Source organism: Balaenoptera musculus, chromosome 14 (assembly GCF_009873245.2).
Source record: "Balaenoptera musculus isolate JJ_BM4_2016_0621 chromosome 14, mBalMus1.pri.v3, whole genome shotgun sequence".
Classification (NCBI taxonomy): Eukaryota; Metazoa; Chordata; class Mammalia; order Artiodactyla; family Balaenopteridae; genus Balaenoptera; species Balaenoptera musculus.
The window spans coordinates 8,687,262-8,705,317 of record NC_045798.1 but is presented as its reverse complement, the minus strand read 5'-3'; the positions used below and the strand labels follow the sequence as shown (position 1 = coordinate 8,705,317).

General features: G+C 39.2%; 1 protein-coding gene and 1 non-coding gene across 9 annotated transcripts in view; both read right to left on the bottom strand.

Moving 5' to 3' along the window:
* Window positions 1-18,056, bottom strand: part of IFT81 (intraflagellar transport 81) — a 202,807-nt gene that overhangs the window by 74,603 nt on the left and 110,148 nt on the right. For 2 of the 8 annotated variants that reach the window (XM_036875001.1, XM_036875002.1), the window contains exons 1-9: window positions 12,009-12,073; window positions 9,952-10,153; window positions 9,296-9,460; window positions 8,667-8,770; window positions 7,944-8,124; window positions 4,684-4,773; window positions 2,351-2,416; window positions 1,927-2,037; window positions 125-209 (exon numbers count right to left, since the gene is read on the bottom strand). In XM_036875001.1, the coding sequence (XP_036730896.1) occupies window positions 125-209; window positions 1,927-2,037; window positions 2,351-2,416; window positions 4,684-4,773; window positions 7,944-8,124; window positions 8,667-8,770; window positions 9,296-9,439 (781 nt within the window). In that variant the 5' untranslated portion in view covers window positions 9,440-9,460; window positions 9,952-10,153; window positions 12,009-12,073. Of the gene's footprint in view, window positions 1-124; window positions 210-1,926; window positions 2,038-2,350; window positions 2,417-3,574; window positions 3,931-4,683; window positions 4,774-7,943; window positions 8,125-8,666; window positions 8,771-9,295; window positions 9,461-9,951; window positions 10,154-11,587; window positions 11,683-12,008; window positions 12,093-18,056 lie in introns of those variants that run through there. The other 6 variants (XM_036874999.1, XM_036875000.1, XM_036874996.1 and 3 more) reach the window with 5 other exon arrangements.
* On the bottom strand, window positions 7,561-7,668 carry LOC118880427. The gene has a single exon (XR_005016298.1). It is a non-coding gene; the product is annotated as a U6 spliceosomal RNA (small nuclear RNA).

Sequence of the window (18,056 nt, the reverse complement as noted above, 5' to 3'; positions counted from 1 at the left end):
ACTTGACGATAATTAGTTCCCATTAGTAAGGAAGACTACTGATTTAAACTAATATTCTCACTAATATGATGACTTATATCATATTATATGATCATCTATGTCATATAATATAATTTCCACTTACTTTCAGGCTTCGCATCTGCTGCTGCATGGCGCATACTTTTCAACTGGTTTTGTATTCTTTGCAGTCTCTGCACTGCATGAAATAGCTTTAAAATACAATTAGATCTGTTACTTCCTTAGTCTAATGAAACCTACCATTCATATAGACATGCAATGAAAAATACAAGTTCCACATAATTATTATGCTGTAAAGGGAACAAATGATAATAACTAAGAAATTATTAAGCTAAACCCAAAATGTAATTGGTTTGCTCAATACCTTTTCATGTAAAACTTAAAAGAAAAGCTTTCAGACATTTTTTCTTTAGTTATTTGTTGAATTAGGTGATCAAGGAAAAATGCTGGTTAGAAAAGTATATGCACCAGGCTTTTCTTGTTAAAACATGGTTTTCTTTATTCTAAGGAATGCTAGCATTCTCAGAAATGATGGCTCAGGAATCAGAAACTGATGCTAAGTAACCATTCAGGGCATGGGCAATGCAGCTTACTGCTGCAGGGTAATTATTATGATGCCAAGCCAAGTTCCAAAAGAGCCAAACATCTAACCTGCTCACTTAGTAGGAAATGAAGCTGATTTGAAATATATTTTTAATGTACAAGTCTACTCAGTTTTAAGATAGATTTTTTTTTTAATTAATTAATTAGTTTATTTATTTTTGGCTGTGTTGGGTCTTCGTTTCTGTGCGAGGGATTTCTCTAGTTGTGGCAAGTGGGGGCCACTCTTCATCGCGGTGCGCGGGCCTCTCACTATCGCGGCCTCTCTTGTTGCGGAGCACAGGCTCCAGACGCGCAGGCTCAGTAGTTGTGGCTCACGGGCCTAGTTGCTCCGCGGCATGTGGGATCTTCCCAGACCAGGGCTCAAACCCGTGTCCCCTCCATTAGCAGGCAGATTCTCAACCACTGCGCCACCAGGGAAGCCCCTAAGATAGATTTTTAATAAAATACAAGAAATACTTTCTGGCCGGGAATTCCCTGGTGGCGCAGTGGTTAAGAATCTGCCTGCCAGTGCAGGGGACACAGGTTCGAGTCCTGGTCCGGGAGGATCCCACATGCCGCGGAGCAACTAAGCCCATGCGCCACAACTACTGAGCCTGTGCTCTAGAGCCCATGAGCCACAACCACTGAGCCCATGCGCCGCAACTGCTGAAGCCCATGTGCCTAGAGCCCATGCTCCGCAACAAGAGAAGCCTCTGCAATGAGAAGCCCGCGCACCACAGCGAAGAGTAGCCCCTGCTCGCCACAACTAAAGAAAACCTGCACGCAGCAACGAGGACCAAATGCAGCCAAAAATAAATAAATAAATTAAAAAAAAAAAAGAAATACTTTCTGGCCAAATTATTTTTTCTTTAAGGCAGAGTAAAAACGTGGAGTGTGGGTAATTTTGGGCCTTTTCAAGATCTGCTTATTTGCCCATGGAGTAAAGTGTAAAGAATACCGTGATCAGTGGAATAAAATGGATGTTCTTTCATAGCCCCAGAATCTCAGGACACTCTTTAGAGATTCTAGAAGTTTTATTAGCAGTTAATCTTACTGCTTAACATTACAATGGATATTCTGTAAGGCTGGAACAACATGAGTTAAGCATGGGCCAAAAGATAGTGTATAGATACCTACAGAGAATAGAACCCAAAAGATGGTATTGTTTTTGCTGTTGGTGCCACACAATACTCTTAAAAAGAGTATTTCATCATGTTAACAAAGGGAAACGTGAACTTCTACAATTCTAAAAAATCTTCTTTACATTTGAATGATCAGCAGGAACGATTTCTTTCACAATGAGAATATAAACTTTTATGTGGGTACCTGATTCTTTTGTTCCTGTTTCTGTTGTGCAAGAAATTCTTCTCTCTCTTTCTCAACTCGAAGTTGCCTTGCTATTTTAAGCATCCGTTGATGATTCTGAACTGTCTCCACCTACAGTGAGGGAATAAATAGTATATGTTACTATCAGGTTTAAGAAAGACATGAGCATGTCACATGATTCAGACATCCACTTATCATTTCCTTTTGGTAAACTGTATTCCCTAGAGATGACACTAAAGTTTCAGACTCCAGGTCCTTAACAAGTTTTGGGCTACTGCCTAGGGAGATTCCCTTTCCATCAATGTATTTGACTCCAGCCTCCGATGTACACTCATGCCTTGCTTAATCTTTATTTGCATTCCTAAATCTTTGCAAGTCCTTGGGACTTGGGGCCAAAGTCCTACAGTGCTAATTCTTGCCTTACCCTTTTCTTCAAACGTTCAACTCTCTTAATGAGCTGATCCTTTTCTTCCTCCATTGCACTGATATCCTAAAAAGTAGTCAAGAAGACGTTATAAGAAAAAGTATTTTGTCTGTAGAATTCAGATAAGGTTTTTACATGATTATGCATCTACCATTTCCATCATTTATAACCAGAGCATTAAGGAACAAAGATCCTCTTTTGGATGAAGGGCATTTCTATTCCCACCCCTCACCCCAGGGTTCTTTATGCAGGGTAATTTATTTGGTAGCTTGGTGTTCATCTAGAAAAGCAACTGAAACAGGTTACAAAGTAGCAAGGTAAAGCTGCCAACCAGACCATTTGTGTTCTGATTCCAAATATGGGCACATGATTTTTCAAAAATCTTCTATAATGGAAAGTGTACAGGTCTAAAAACATGAACAACAGCTGCTGACATCCCGTCTGCTCTGTTAAATACCAAACTATATATTCTGTCAATTTTCCATCAAAATTATTTTTAAGGCTATGGTGTTTTCAAGACATAAATTTGTATCTGGTTTTGTCAATTAAGCAATTCTCTTTCTAAAAATAAAGATTTCAAAAATGTCTTTTAACCAGCTCCACAATAGTTTCTAGTGAAAACAAACAAACAAAAAATCCTTCCTAACCAAAAAACTAATAGGCTAACTCTCACAGTAATAATAAAAGGAAAAATATATACGGTATTCAGTACTGACAGGATTTGGGGAAATAGGCACTGTTACTACTGGTGGCATTATATTGAAGAACAATATCAAAAGTCTTAAAATAAATGTGTATGCATTCTGGCTCAGTAATTTCACCTCTGGGAATCTATAAAGATTCTCATAGGTGTCAATTATATCTAAAATTTGGAAATGACCCAAATGTCTGAGGATTATTAAGTAAATTATGGCACAACACAATGAAAATCACTAAAAATTATGAAGAATGTTGAATGACATGAGAAAAAGTCATGATATGACATTACTTGAAAGAAGCAGATTATAACATTTATATATAATACAATACCAAGAAAAAGGTTTAAATATATTCACTAAAATATCAGTAGCAGTTATCACTAGAGCATGGCATTTTGAGTGAATTATTTTCTATTTTTGCTTAATCATACTTCTTTACAAAGAATATGTTGAAAAATACTTTGGTAATAATTAATAAAATTAAAATCACAGACTCTAGGTTATTTTATCATTTTAGTTTACTCACATGACATAATGGAGGAACCGTAGGTGGACATCACTCTTATTCCATACTTTGTGATAACTATCTACTTACGGGTCTTTCTTTTCCATTAGATGTGAGTTCATCTTTCATTTCTTATACATTCAGCAAACTCTTATTGAGAACCTACCACATGCAGGGCACTGTGATATGCACTGGGGATACTGTGGTGAACAAGATACGTAGACGTGGTCCCTGCCCTCACTGGGTTTAAATACAGTTGATAAGACAGACATTAAAATAATCATAAGTGTAATGAGTGTTATGAAACAGAAAGAACTGGGGGGAACTAATCTATCTAGGGAATCAGGGAAGGCCTCCCTGAGGAAGCAACTTCTAATGTTTCCTGTTTGAATGAGAAGATAAAGATGTGATTTCTAAAAATACAAAATCCATGAAAGTGAGAATTAGCAATGGTTTAGAGAAAGAACTTTCACACCTAGCAAGAATATAAAGACATTTTTTGGAGAACACTAAGTAACATACATCAAAAGTCCTAAAAATTCTCATATGCTTTAATAAGCAATTCTACTTCTAGGAATTTATTCTAAGGAAACAATCACAGGTACCCCCAAATAAATTTATGTAGAAGATAATCACAGCATTATCTATGACAGCAAAAAATGAAAACAAAACACCAAAAATTGTTAGACTATCCATACCACAGAATATTAAATTAATATTAATAAGTAATTAATATTAATTAATTTAGTCATGAAAAATCATACCGTAGAAAGATAACAATGGGAATATATTCACATGTAATGATTAAAAAAACAAATAATTATGTATAGCATGATCCCAAATACACACAGATATATACTTTTTTTTCTATATCATATATATATATATATATATATTAGATAAAGACCCAAATTTTAATTGCTTTTAATCCATGGTAATGGTCTATATAGGACATAAGAACTAATTATGAATTTACCCTGGCCTCATTAATTTCTTCAGTAAAGAATCAGCAAAGGTCTTACAAAAGAAAATTTGCCATTTGCTATCACTAGTTTCCACGTACTCTTAAGACTCATACTGAATTTAATTCAAGTCCAAAAAAAAATGGTTATTATGTTTTTTTCCTTTACCCTTCTTATTTCTGCTGTAGAAAATCCAGATGTCTTGAGCTGCTCACATTCTTTATGCAAAGTTTTAAAGGCTTCCATCAAATCTTCATACTAAAAGAACAAGTTAAAAAATTATAAACTAGTGACTAGATCCAGTAGGCTTTTCTTAATCAGGTTATCTATTAACTTAAAGTGATTACTTAATCGGTATAGAACAGCATTTAAATATATCCTTAAACATTTATATAGGACACAAAAAAAGTTGGTGTATATAATCTGGCCTCTAAAGACTTCTCTGGTTACTTCCCTAACTAACACTCTATTCACTAGCTTTGTTGATCTTCTTTCAATCCCTGGAATATTCCACCTTCACTTTATACACCCTATTCCCTCTGAGAATACTCTATGACTCCCTCACCCTTTGCCAGGGTAGCTCCTATTAATCCTTCAGGTCTCAGCACAGACACCACTATCCTCAAAGAAGCCTTCTCTAGCCCTGTACCTATTCCATATCAGAGTACCATGATATCAGAGTAAATATCATATAAAATTATAATTGCTAGTTACTTGTCTGTCTCCCTCCTTTAGACAGTGAGAGTCAGGAGGATAAGAATCATATTACTTGTGGAGACTTCTACATTCCTAGGGCCTAGCATAGTGCATAACCTATACAGGTGTTCAACAAAAAGTAGTTAAATGAATGAAAAAAATCAGAACTCTTATCCAAAATTTTTAAAAAATAGGTTTTTTTGTGGATAATGACAGAAAATTAATATTTTTTCTTGACTGATCATATTCTGCAAGTCTGTAAATCAATCATTCTAAAACTCTTCATTTAGAAAGACAATGTTCATTTTTTATTAGGCTCTCTGCTAAATGGCTAAATGTGTAAGTCATTTTATACATATACTTCAAACATGCTTCGAGGACAAACATGTCTTTATTATTATTAATCCTTCCATTAACAATTAGCTGGGTGTGTTTAGTAAAAGTCTATTAATAACCTTCCTCCAGGGATGTCCCTGGTGGTGCAGTGGTTAAGAATCCACCTGCCAGTGCAGGGGACACGGGTTTGAGCCCTGGTCCGGGAAGATCCCATGTGCCGCGGAGCAACTAAGCCCGTGCGCCACAACTACCGAGCCTGCACTCTAGAGCCCGCGAGCCACAGCTACTGAGCCCGCATGCCACAACTACTGAAGCCCGCGTGCCTAGAGCCCGCACTCTGCAACAAGAGAAGCCACCGCAACAAGAAGCCTGAGCCCCGCAACGAAGAGTAGCCCCCACTCGCCACAACTAGAGAAAGCCTGCGCACAGCAACGAGGACCCAACACAGACAAATAAATAAATAAAATAAATTTATTTAAAAAATAAAATAAAATAACCTTCCTCCAGAGGAACTGGTTTCTATCTAATTTATTGATGTGGGAGGGTAGGGAGGATATAATATTTCATATTTACACCTCTCTATTTCTTACATTATGTAAAGCATTCAAAGGTAGGGGCTGCAGTGGTCTCATTCTGCTGTACTTTTCTCAAGGCATCTACTGTAACATTTGACATAATTATTTGCATAAATCTTTCAACCCTAGAAATGTCTTAAGAGATCAATACTGACTCTATTTTGAGTGACTGCTATGGCTACCCAAAAATAACAAAATATATGGATGAAAATACATTTAGTTGATTGTTTCGATTAATACAAATTTTGAGCACATACCATATAGAAGCAACCCTACCAAATCCTGGAGGAAAACAAAGATGGATAAGACATGATACCTGTTTTCATAGATCTCATAATCTATTGGGAGAGATAGATTGACAGACTACTCACAACAAACTGGCACAAAACGGTCTACATACCTACTATAGGACAAAAGCACAAATGCTAAACAGAGGCAAATTTTTTTCTTTTAAATCAAAGTTCTTTGAAATCTTAAGCCTAAATTCTTTCTTTCCATAGTCTTTGATCAGCAATGTGCTTTGAAATCCCAGGACCAGGAGCCAGACCAGCCAGAATCCTGAGTAGTCAAGAGCTTTAAGACCTTAAGGCCAGAACCCAGTATCACCCCAAAACTCTGGAGAGGAAAGTACACTGAAATTGCAAATTCCTGGTCCTTTCTCTACCTTCTGCCTGATTGGAACATCCTTTGAGATCATAAGCTTGGCTTCTTTATCTACACACAATCTTTGAAGGTGCTCACATGTCCCAATTCACCTGGCATACTGTCAATTTATACCTTTTGCTCCAGTGTAATTATTATGATAACCCCTTTCCTCTCTGATTTGGATGACAAATTATAGAGTCACAGAACTGATCAACAAAGTATTCTGCAGTCCCAAGCCCAGGATCCTATCTACCCATAATTCTTTTTTTTTTTTTATTTAACCCACATTTATTATTTTTTAAACATCTTTACTGGAGTATAATTGCTTTACAATGGTGTGTTAGTTTCTGCTTTATAACAGAGTGAATCAGCTATACATATACATATATCCCCATATCTCCTCTCTTTTGTGTCTCCCTCCCACCCTTCCTATCCCACCCCTCTAGGTGGTCACAAAGCACCGAGCTGATCTCCCTGTGCTATGCGGCTGCTTCCCACTAGCTATCTATTTTACATTTGGTAGTGTATATATGTCCATGCCACTCTCTCACTTCGTCCCAGCTTACCCTTCCCCCTCCCCGTGTCCTCAAGCCCATTCTCTATGTCTGCATCTTTATTCCTGTCCTGCCCCTAGGTTCTTCATAACCTTTTTTTTTTTTTAGATTCCATATATATGTGTTAGCATACGGTATTTGTTTTTCTCTTTCTGACTTACTTCACTCTGTATGACAGACTCTAGGTCCATCCACCTCATTACAAATAACTCAATTTCTCTTCTTTTTATGGCTGAGTAAAAAATATGGAATGCTTCATGAATTTGCGTGTCATCCTTGCGCAGGGGCCATGCTAATCTTCTCTGTGTCGTTCCAATATTTAGTATATGTGCTGCTGGAGCGAGCACCACAATTCTTAAGTAATAAATTATTCTAAGATCCAAATTTCAGGGGGTTTTTTTCTATCCACATACTCTATCACCAAAAAAGGTATTTGTGTGCAAAAGTCAATATTTTCACAAGAGATTACATCTGAACATTAGTTGATAACTATTTTACCTTTTGATGACACTGGAAATACGGAGACAGCAAATAAACTAAAGTGAGATCAATATATATTTGAACGTGTGCACCTTGAAATCCACTACGGATAGCTTAAAAATACCATTTATATGTTGTATACCTGTTTATTGGTATCAGCCACGGTTTCATCCTGAAGAAACTCACTTGGTACCTCAAGTTTTATTAAAAAACGAGCTAAATATGCTCTTTTCTTCAGTTCATTAGTCCTCTGAAGAAGCCAGTGGAGCACTGGGTAAATTACAGGTTTACTTCCAATCACCAGACCCTGACGAAAGTTACTCCTATAAAAAGAAAATAAACACACACACACACAGAGGCTTAAAAGTAAACCTTGAAAAGAGGTAACATTTGCTCAAAATCCAATTTACAATTTCCTGATTGCTTTCCATGACTATTTAAAAAAGATAAAACCAAGGCTAATCTAAAGTCAGTCTGCACATTAACAATAATCATAAAATTAGGCCTTTAATATATCACTAGAATAGACAGGGAGGTTGTTTTGGAACCATTAACCGGTACAGTCAGCCTAAATACTTCACTTCATTGACTGGACAGGTTTAAGTCACTGTTTTTGTCTAGGATGGCAGATAAATGATAAAATGGAATCATGGATTTGCCTGACTTTTCTGATTAAGAGAAAGAACTGACTCACTTAAGACTAGTGTATGACAAAATAACATTAAGAATTCAAGATTATTTTGAAATTCAGTGATTTTCTGAGGCCACTGACTTAGGGAAAACAGGTATTGCCAGAAAGACTGACTGTGAAGGTTTGGATATTAAAGCACAGCTCTAAGAAAGCAACACTTGATCAGATTCTTACATGTCCGTGGCATTTCCTGGAGGTTTGTATTTAAGGATACCAAGAAGGCTCAACATCCTTTTGGCTGTCTGCTCTGGCATCTCCTCCCTGATATCAACAACTTGCTAACAAAGAAATTGAAAAAATGTTATTATTGTATATCTAACAAAGTACAATATTTAAACTCACTGACAAAATTGTTCTTCTAGAGCATAACAGTCACAATGGTCTCTTCAAAAACAGATTAAGTATGGAGGCCCCCAGATTCCAAGTCAGGGTACATACAAGTAGGATCAGGATTCATATTAAGAAGGTCGAGCTTAAAAAAGTCTCAGTGGAAAAGACCAGTGCATGAGAGACATGAGCCAACTTGCAACACAATAAAACCTTTCGTAAAAGCATTTTCATTCCAGGACCAAATCTACTTATGTTTGAAAGTAGACAAATAATTTCTAAATAAGGTACAAGTAGATAATTTAGTTTTTGAGCTATTAAGAAACCTTAAAGATCATCTACTATCCATAGCTTTACAGGCATGGAAAATTAGGCCCAGAGAGGTTAAATAATTTGCCCTAGACGCACAGGTATTTAGTGGCAGAAACTGGCTTTCTTGCCACCCTTTTCATCACAGAGAAAAAGAAAACTCTTACCTTTGGGTCAATCTCAGCCAGAACATCACTGAGAACTTGTAATAGTTGCATTGGCTCCAGGGAATCAAATGTGATTAAGTTATAGTTCTTCCCAAAAGGCTCCTTATTGAGATTGTCCACGATGAATTTGATTTGATCACTCATAATTAGGTCTTATAATTTAAACTAAAGAGTAAAAATACAGAAAAGAATTCCTCAATATTGGTAACAAAAGTTCTGTATTAACAAAATACAGTCAACAGAAAGTCAGTATTAAGTTCATAGGAAGTAGGCATGGGAAGTATTCTACATGGCATATAAAATGCTGTGAAGAGGGTTATTTTGTTGAAAGAAAAAGAATATGCAGACTTTATTAGGAATGCTACAGTACATACTGTTAATATTTAATGACCTGTTTTTGTATATGCATCTGATCGCAATCATCTGAATTAACATTGAATTAATGTGGACAAATGAATACAAAATCCACCGACATTAACATTTCTCCCATTCAGCCTCACAATTTCTACCTAGAGATAAAAACTTGTTAGCCTGTAAACATGCTTCTAATTTTTTTTTTTAATTTAATTAGCAGCCCACATTAATCCAAATTACCAACTTCTCTGGAAAATCAGATCTGGCAACCCTGGACCCACTAGGTACATGGCCACAACCACCTGAAGCTGGGTAGAGGCTGCAAGCTTCAGCCTTGGGGGTGCGCTCTTTGGTTTTGTTTTGGTTTCCTCCAACAGGTACTCTTCACACATGGATGCATCAACTCTGCCACCCTTGAGTAATTAAGGCCTTCATTTCTTTTGCCTTCAGTAGTTCCAGTCTCTGCCTCTCCCATTCCAAATCATTTTGTAGGCGTCTCATTGCCTACAAAATAAAGTCCAAACATCTTGGATTTTGAGACCCTTTAAGATCTAGTTCAATTTACAGTTTCTCAATATTATTTCCAATTGTTACCTTACACCCTTTCAAACTTCAGCTGACTGAAATAAGCACTGCTCCCTAAATAGCTTTTCCATCTCTGCCTTCAGTTAACGCTGTTTTTTCTGCCTAGGACTGTTCTCCCTTTCCCCCGTCTCCAGAGGTGCAAATCCTAACCGTGTTTCAAGCCCTGCCCTCCAAATCCAAGTTCCTCTAGGAAATCTTTCTCAAGCTATCCCCCAGTTCTGCATCAGAATAGCAGCATTTGCCCTCCAAGCTGACCACTTTATCTGCACTGCTCTCCTGGAGTTACTTTTCTATTTTGTACTAGTTACTTACATACAGTTTCTCTTCTCTACTAAACTGTAAATTCCATGAGGACATATCTGTGCCTAATTCTATCTCTGAATATCCACTGCATCTAAAACAGTGACTTCTTCCACTAGACTGAATTTGTTCACAGGCCCAAGGCCAGAAAATAAGCATAAGCCTAAATAGAGTGGCAGTGAGGAAGATCATAACTTTTTAAAAAATTGATTACCTGATTATTTAACTGCTGAAACAGCTTAATCAAGGCTATTAGTGTTTCTTGCACACAGATATCACTTGTTTAGTATGGGAAAAAGTGGTAGAAATTTGCAGACAGGCAATTTTTTAGAGTAGCTATTTTTAAAAATGAATTAAAAAATGAACTACTAAAAAAAGAAATAAAGACAAAAATACTTCAGTGCTCCCTAATAGTTCCTAACCATGAAATGAAGAGATGCTATTTTATTTAAGACATTCATTGGAGCTGCATGCACCTTGCTCTGAAATAGGTTTTTTAAAGTGGGTGGGTGGAGCTAGATACTTAGAACTAACATTGAAATGTAAAAATATTATCATTTCCTCATAAGTATGATAAAATTATGAGTAAATGATTATTACTTTTGAAAAATAAGCCAAAAGACGGTAGAAAAGATAACCAATGTGGTTTAAAATTTTGAGGTTTCCTTTAAGCTATAAAAGGAAAACCTTTACATAAATTAAATAAAAATCCACACTGGAGATGCAAATTTTCCACTGTTGAAAGTATTTTAAGTATAAGTCCACGTCACAGTCTTCACACACGGATATACTAATTTTTAACTCTTTAGAAATTATATACATGTAGAAATTACACATACATAAAACGTAACATATACACACACATATATATTCTTTTTTTCCCTTGCCAAAACCAGAATACTTGGATAAACGAGTAAAACGTTCCCAGGAGACAAAGATGTACTGAACAGGTAGGTTGTCTGTGCCCAGTGGGCTCTGCGCTCTAAAATTAGCAAAAGCAATCACTCTCCCTCTTCCAGCGGAAAGTCGCCACACTAATTCACAAGCACTCACCCACATAAGAACCCGAGAGGGTGGGGGAGAAGAACTGAAACCAGGACGTGCGTTTATCTGGCACAACTCGGCACAGAAACGACGCTGCCCTGGTCCCAGGCTGGCACAAGCGCTGGACCAGCAGCCTCCCAAGCTTCCCCAAAATAGTATCTCCCCCCACCCCGTCCCGCCCCCGGGGCTCGCGAGAGTGGACAGAGGACCCAACGTCCGACCCTCGCGAGGGCAGCTCTGGGCTCCCCTGCGGTTCATCCCGCGGGGGAGCCGCCCGGATCACTGCGAGGCACCACAGGGGCCGACCCCCGATGTTGGGGTTGAACTGCTGCTACCCCTCCGTTCTCGAGGTGCTGCACTGGGAAGGGGAAGGAGTTCTCTCCCACTTAGGGGTTTGGGGGAGCTTCCGACCGCGGCTTGGCGAAGTTACCTCAAATTCTCCTCACGAAACCACTTGCCCCCCCAGGAGTCATCCGGGCTCTAGTGAGTTCCTAGAGACGAGCTCCTTGGCAACGGTTGCTAGGCCGTGGACACATCACTTCCGGGGGCGGGAGGGTCGGCGCGTTTCCGCGAGGCACCGGGCGCGCGCTCTGTGGCCAAGGCTCTGGAGGCGAAAGGCGGAGGGAAAAGGGCCCACCTGCAAACTGGGTTCACAGGTTCTGAGCCACTGCGGACAGCTTAGAGAGTTGGGGGTTGTTACCGTGGCAATAAACTTTCCCAAACGTCCTGCAGTTTGCAGTTTACAAAACACTCTCTTCGTTATTCACCCATGTTAAATTCGTGTGCTCTTTCTTTCCTCCTTCCCTCCTTCCTGCTTTCCTTCCCTCCTTCCTTCACCAAACATCTTTGAGGCAGGGCCAGTGGGATTTGGGTTGAGGAAGCATTTGGCCTGGGCTTCAAATTTAGATTTTTGACATAAGTATCTCCAAATTAGGTTACACGTAGAAACAATTGCAGTTTCTTCTGTGAATTGTAGGTTAACAGAAGGCACATTCATCATAGAGATGTCAGCTTCTTTGTCACATTATTGGGCCACATAGCCTGTACTGGGAATTAATTTTTTTCATCCAGAATTTCTTTAATATTCTGAGAGCCTAAAAAAAAAAAAAAAAAAAAAAAGGAAATTGCCTAAGGCTCTCTTTGGCTTCTGAGAGTCTATTTTTAGGCACCTGCAGAAATGAATAAGTTCCTCCTTACATTTTCATGCGGTTCACGTTCTATGAGGTAGGCGTGGGGGGCGGAGATCTTCATGTCTAGATCACAGAGGAGGCCAGGAAGACTGGAGCCGAGAGAATCCCGGGACTGCACTAACTGGCTTCAGCGGAGAGTTTAATTGATGAATGGTAATTTGAACTGCCCCTATTAGGGTGGAAACCACTGTACTCCGTGATGTCAGCTGGCAATGGAGAAATGAGAAGGAAAAGAAAATGAAATTCCTCACACCCTGAAAACTTAGTTGCCTGCTCAAACATCTTGGAAGAAACCAACTACAGATTTAGCATCAGACTTACAAAATAAAGCAAGACAAAACAAAAAAAATTCCGTATTAGGCATCTCCTGTAGGCCCTGCTCTTTGCTGGCTGCTGGGGATGCAGTGGAGGGCAGGGAATTACCTGGCCCCTGTCCTCACAGAGCTGACAGTCTATGCAAGAAGAGAGACAATTGAACAGGCAACACCAATGTAACTATGACAAATGCTATAAAGAAGGACCCAATGATGGGAGAGTCCAGATGAAGGGTCTCAAGTTTATTTGGAGCTGAAGGGATTGTACTGTCAGGAGAGGTTCCATCGGACAATGGGATGTTTAAGGGTCAGTAAAAATTAGCCAAACAAGAAAGGGGAGAGTTTTTTGGGCAGAGGGAACAGAACATTCCAAGATGGGTACATTGCTGGCTGCAGGGCGCTTGGAGAGAAACTAAGACAGGTCCCAGCTCACAGATGCTCAAGACTAGTTGGAGGAGGCAACACTTAAAACCTTGAAAAATTGAATAACTCTGGGAGAAACAATAAAAGATGCAAACAAGGGATTATATAATTACTTGATCCTGTTGGGTGTGTTAGGAGATTCTCCTGGCTCCCTGGATTTGGATCTTGGATTGCCATTGTATGGCCTCACGTGAGATTTCATTTCCTCATCTATAAATTGCGGCTATAATAATACCTTCCTAAAAGGGTTGATGTGAGGATTACATGAGTTGATATGGGTTTAGCGATTAGAATAGTGCCTGATACTGGAAGAGCTAAGGACATTTTACCTTTTTTGTCCCCTTTTTTAAAAAAAATGAGATGGTTAGATTTGCTCCTTCTATAGTCTACAGATGTCAGCTATACAAAGATAAGAGTGGCTTTTCTAGTAGTTTTTAGTTCCTCCTCTGCCTGTTGCTGCTATTACAGTTATAAGAATGTGTAAATTCAAGTAAGCAATGGAATCTACTCTTTGCACTCAAACTTGAATTGATTTTATGCTTAATGTGATTGCTCTGGAACACAGGAAAGAATTTGAAGCCAGTCTGCATGCTTCCTGGGATCCATATACTGAGGAGCTTATATTCCAACTTGAAGCAAAGAAGAGAGGCATCGAGCAGCCTTGCACATGTTGGGTCCCTGCCTATCTATCAGGCCCATGCACAGACCAAAGGAAGACTTGTAACCACCCCTTGACTCATTTAAGATAAAAAGATTCATTGAGGTATCCAAGAAGAACTTATCAAGCAACAACTTCACAACAGTGGAGGCATTGCTGAGTACATCCCAAGTTTAGCCACACACACGAAGGCTTTTTTTTCCTTAGATGCTTTACTGAGTCTTCCTTGTAAACCCCCAAAGATGCCTCTTGGCTGAACTATAGTTGACACTTTTAACAGGTGAAGGGAAGTCTCAGTCATGTGAGACAGCCTCTCTGAAAGATTCCCACTCCTACCCTGACTCTTTTTTTTAATAGCTTATTAAGATATAATCCACATACATACAATCCACCCATTTAAAATACACAATTCAGTTGCTTTTAGCATCTTTACAGAGTTGTGCAACCATTACCACTATCTAATCCAAGAACATATTCATTACCCCAAAAAGAAACCCCATTCCCTTTAGCCATCATCTCCCAGTTTGCTTAATGTGATTAAGCAAACCCACCACCACTTCTCAGCCCCTGGCAACCATTAATCTGCTTTCCTTCTTTATGGACTTGCCTTTTCTGGACATTTCATATAAATGGAATCAGAAAATATGTGGCTCTTTGTGTCTGGCTTCTTTCACTTAGTTGTAATATTTTCAAGGTTCATCCAAGTTGTAGCACATATCAGTACTTCATTCCACTTTATGGTAGAACAATATTTCATTGTATGGATTTTTGTTCATGCATTTATCTACTAATAGACATTTGGATTGTTTCCACTTTTTGGCTATAATAAACAGTGCTCCTATGAACATTCATGTACATACCTCCACTGTCTCATGGATAAAGCACTTCCATTAGCTAAGTCAGGTAAGCAGGGTATGCACATCAGGGACATGGGTAAATGGAGGGGTGGCCTTTCTTGGATTTGTCTTTTCCTTTCAATTCTTGTTAATTTTGGCTTCTTGGGTGCTCACGGTTGCAGACTATGGGACCTAAGATATGGATTCTTTAGCAGTTTTTGGTTGTAAAATCAGACTGTTGTTGAAACCTACTCTACCCTTGCTACCAAAGCACTAAAATTCCCAATCTGCTTCTCAGCCAAAACCCTCTGATAAGAAAATGCTGTTATTTGGTATTATCCTTAAAATGTTCACCAGCCTCCAGTGGAGGAGAAGGTGGGGAGGAGTGTGGAGGAGATGAGAGAGAAACTGGAAGCTGCCCCTTCTAGCTCCCTTATTTAACCCTGTAGATACTGCAAAGACCATTCACAGTTGTGAACCTCTGCTCTGGTTATTCAGAGGGGGAAAAAAATCACTCCTGGTCAAGTGTTTTTTCAAGACTGAGTTTAGTACTAGATAAAAAAATAAGGAGAACGGTCATTATTTCATGTAATTGTGAAGTCCAAGGAAATCACTACCTTCAGGTATGGCTTGATCCAGGAGCTCAGTGATGTCATCTTAACTTTCTTTCTCTCTCCATCTTTCTGTCTCTCATCCCCACTTTTCTCTGAACAGGCTGTTAGTAGCAAGAGGCTTACTTTCTTCAAGCATAGCATCCTCAATAAAAGTAGAATCTTTGCTTCAATAGTTCCAGCAATTTCCCAGTGCAAATTCTCATTGGTCTGAAATGTGTCAGATCATTCTTGAATCAATTGTTATGACTCTGCTGGACACAGTAATTGATTGGGTAAGGGTGGTTTCCCAAAAGAAAGGGCTGGATTTTCTTACCAGAGGTAGAGACACTGTGCAAACAAGAACAACAGATGTCCCATTCAGGTGGTCAGGGAAGGTGGTTAAATCTCAAAAGTTGGGTAAGCAAAACCAGAAGAGGAAGAAATGAGTCTGCTTATTGTGGAGAGTTTGTGTATTAGTGCAAAACTTCTCCCTGATTTACTTCCAACAAATTATCTTTCTTCAATGCAGACTTCCATCATGGGCCAAATGAGGTCTTGGGATAACAGCAGACCTTCCAAGTCTCTGTAAAAATCTGAGGATGCCATGAACTTAATGTCTCCAGCCCCTTCTCATTTCAGAACTTTCAAACAAGAACTTTCCTGTGCAGAGTACAGGGAAGCCAAGCCAATTTTCTCTTTTTGGTATTAAATTTAGACCTTTCATCCTGACCATGAGATATTTCTGGATTCCGCATGAGTATTCAGCGAATGCCAGTGTTCAAGATGCTATCCCATCTGGGGCTACTCTGCACACTGCCCACTTTATCTCATTCTTTTAAAACTGGGAAAAATGACCCAGACATAGGAACAAATTCAGAAGTAGGTTATTCCGTTATCCATTAATTGTCATTTAATGCCTTTGCCATCTAGGTTATTTGGAGATGAAAGAAATTAAATTTAAACAGAAACCTGAATTGAGCTTTGCAGATATCCTAAATTGTCTCTGCTCTGGCAATTTAATCTTGTGAGTATGTTTAGTAGCAGAATGTGCTTTCCTAAAAGGTTAAAAGGTAAATAATATGTGAAAAGTTAAACTGAATGGATGGGATTCCAGAGGTCTTATTAAATGCGTGCCTGGTACTACATTTTTGTCAAATGGTTTTTTAAAATGGATTTTGTGAGATTAATGGGTAATGTAGAGGAGCCAAAATAATATGCAATTCATATTAGTTCTTTGGTTATAATTATGGGTTGAAATGTAGAATGCACCTAACATTCTTACTGGGCTCAAATAATAATTATAGCATCACTTATTGAGTGCTTACTGTACATCAGGAACTTTGTTAAATACTTCACGTATGTGTCAGAATTTATTAAAATGTTAATTTATGTGTGTACTCCTTCTGTTTCCCCTCCTCTTGAAGCAATTTGCATTGCCTTGAGTTTTACAGGCTGAAATTAGAAACAGTACTTATGTCTTTTGTAAAGGTCTGAAGTCTTTAGAGGAGCTTATGCTGGTTGTCCTCAAGGGGGGAGTGGAGAGGAAAGTTCCTATTAGAGTAAGAAGAGAGTAGAGAGACGCTAAGAAGATTGGGAAAGGATCACAGGTGGATAAGTTTGGGGCAGCTCTTGAGAAGGCGGAAATACCCCGAGGAGGCCACACCATCAGTCCGGTGGCTTCCAGTGTGGCCGAAGCTTTCCTTGTCCCAGGTCTGACATGGAAGCATCAATGCCATTGGACCTAAAAGGACCAGGCAGCCTGGGATGATGGGTGGGTGACCAAGCAATCACCACGATGGGCCATCAGCAGAAGACTGCAAGTGATTCTCTGAGGCCTTGTCACTGCAAAAGAACCCAGAGACTTGGCATCCCCCAGGAAGTGTGTGAGGGAGAGATGCTCAGTAATGACAGGATGGGGGCTCAGAGTTGGATTTCAGCTGATTATAAAATAATATGCTTCCTCTAGCAAATCTGAGTTGTGAAATAAAATGGGTGACCTCTGCATCAGTCAGCTTCCTGGCAGGATAAAGATGGCACATTCTGGACAACTGATGAGAGCTTAATAAAGGACTATGTATAAAGGTGTGGGCAGGGTTTAGGGAAACCAACAAGGGTCCAGCAACAAAGGCAGCCATTGCATCCCTAAACCTGAAGCAGCCAGAGAAGGGAACAGGCACCAGAAGCCCAACACAGCAGCTGGATAGAAAAGGTTACCCAACAGGAGCCTTTAGATACAGCCAGTCTTGACCTCACTCTCCTTCCACTCTCTGATCTCCTGCCTGGCCTCCCGTTGGCTAAACCCACCAGGGAACCAAAGGAGCAGGCAACCCCTTGAAGATCATCCATGCAGACTGGCCTCCCAAGGGAGAAAATGGCAGAGTGGGGATCTGGAGGGGCAGATGGACTGAATTATAAATTGAATTATACAGTCAAAATGATGGGCAGGAAGGCCCTGTGAGGCCAC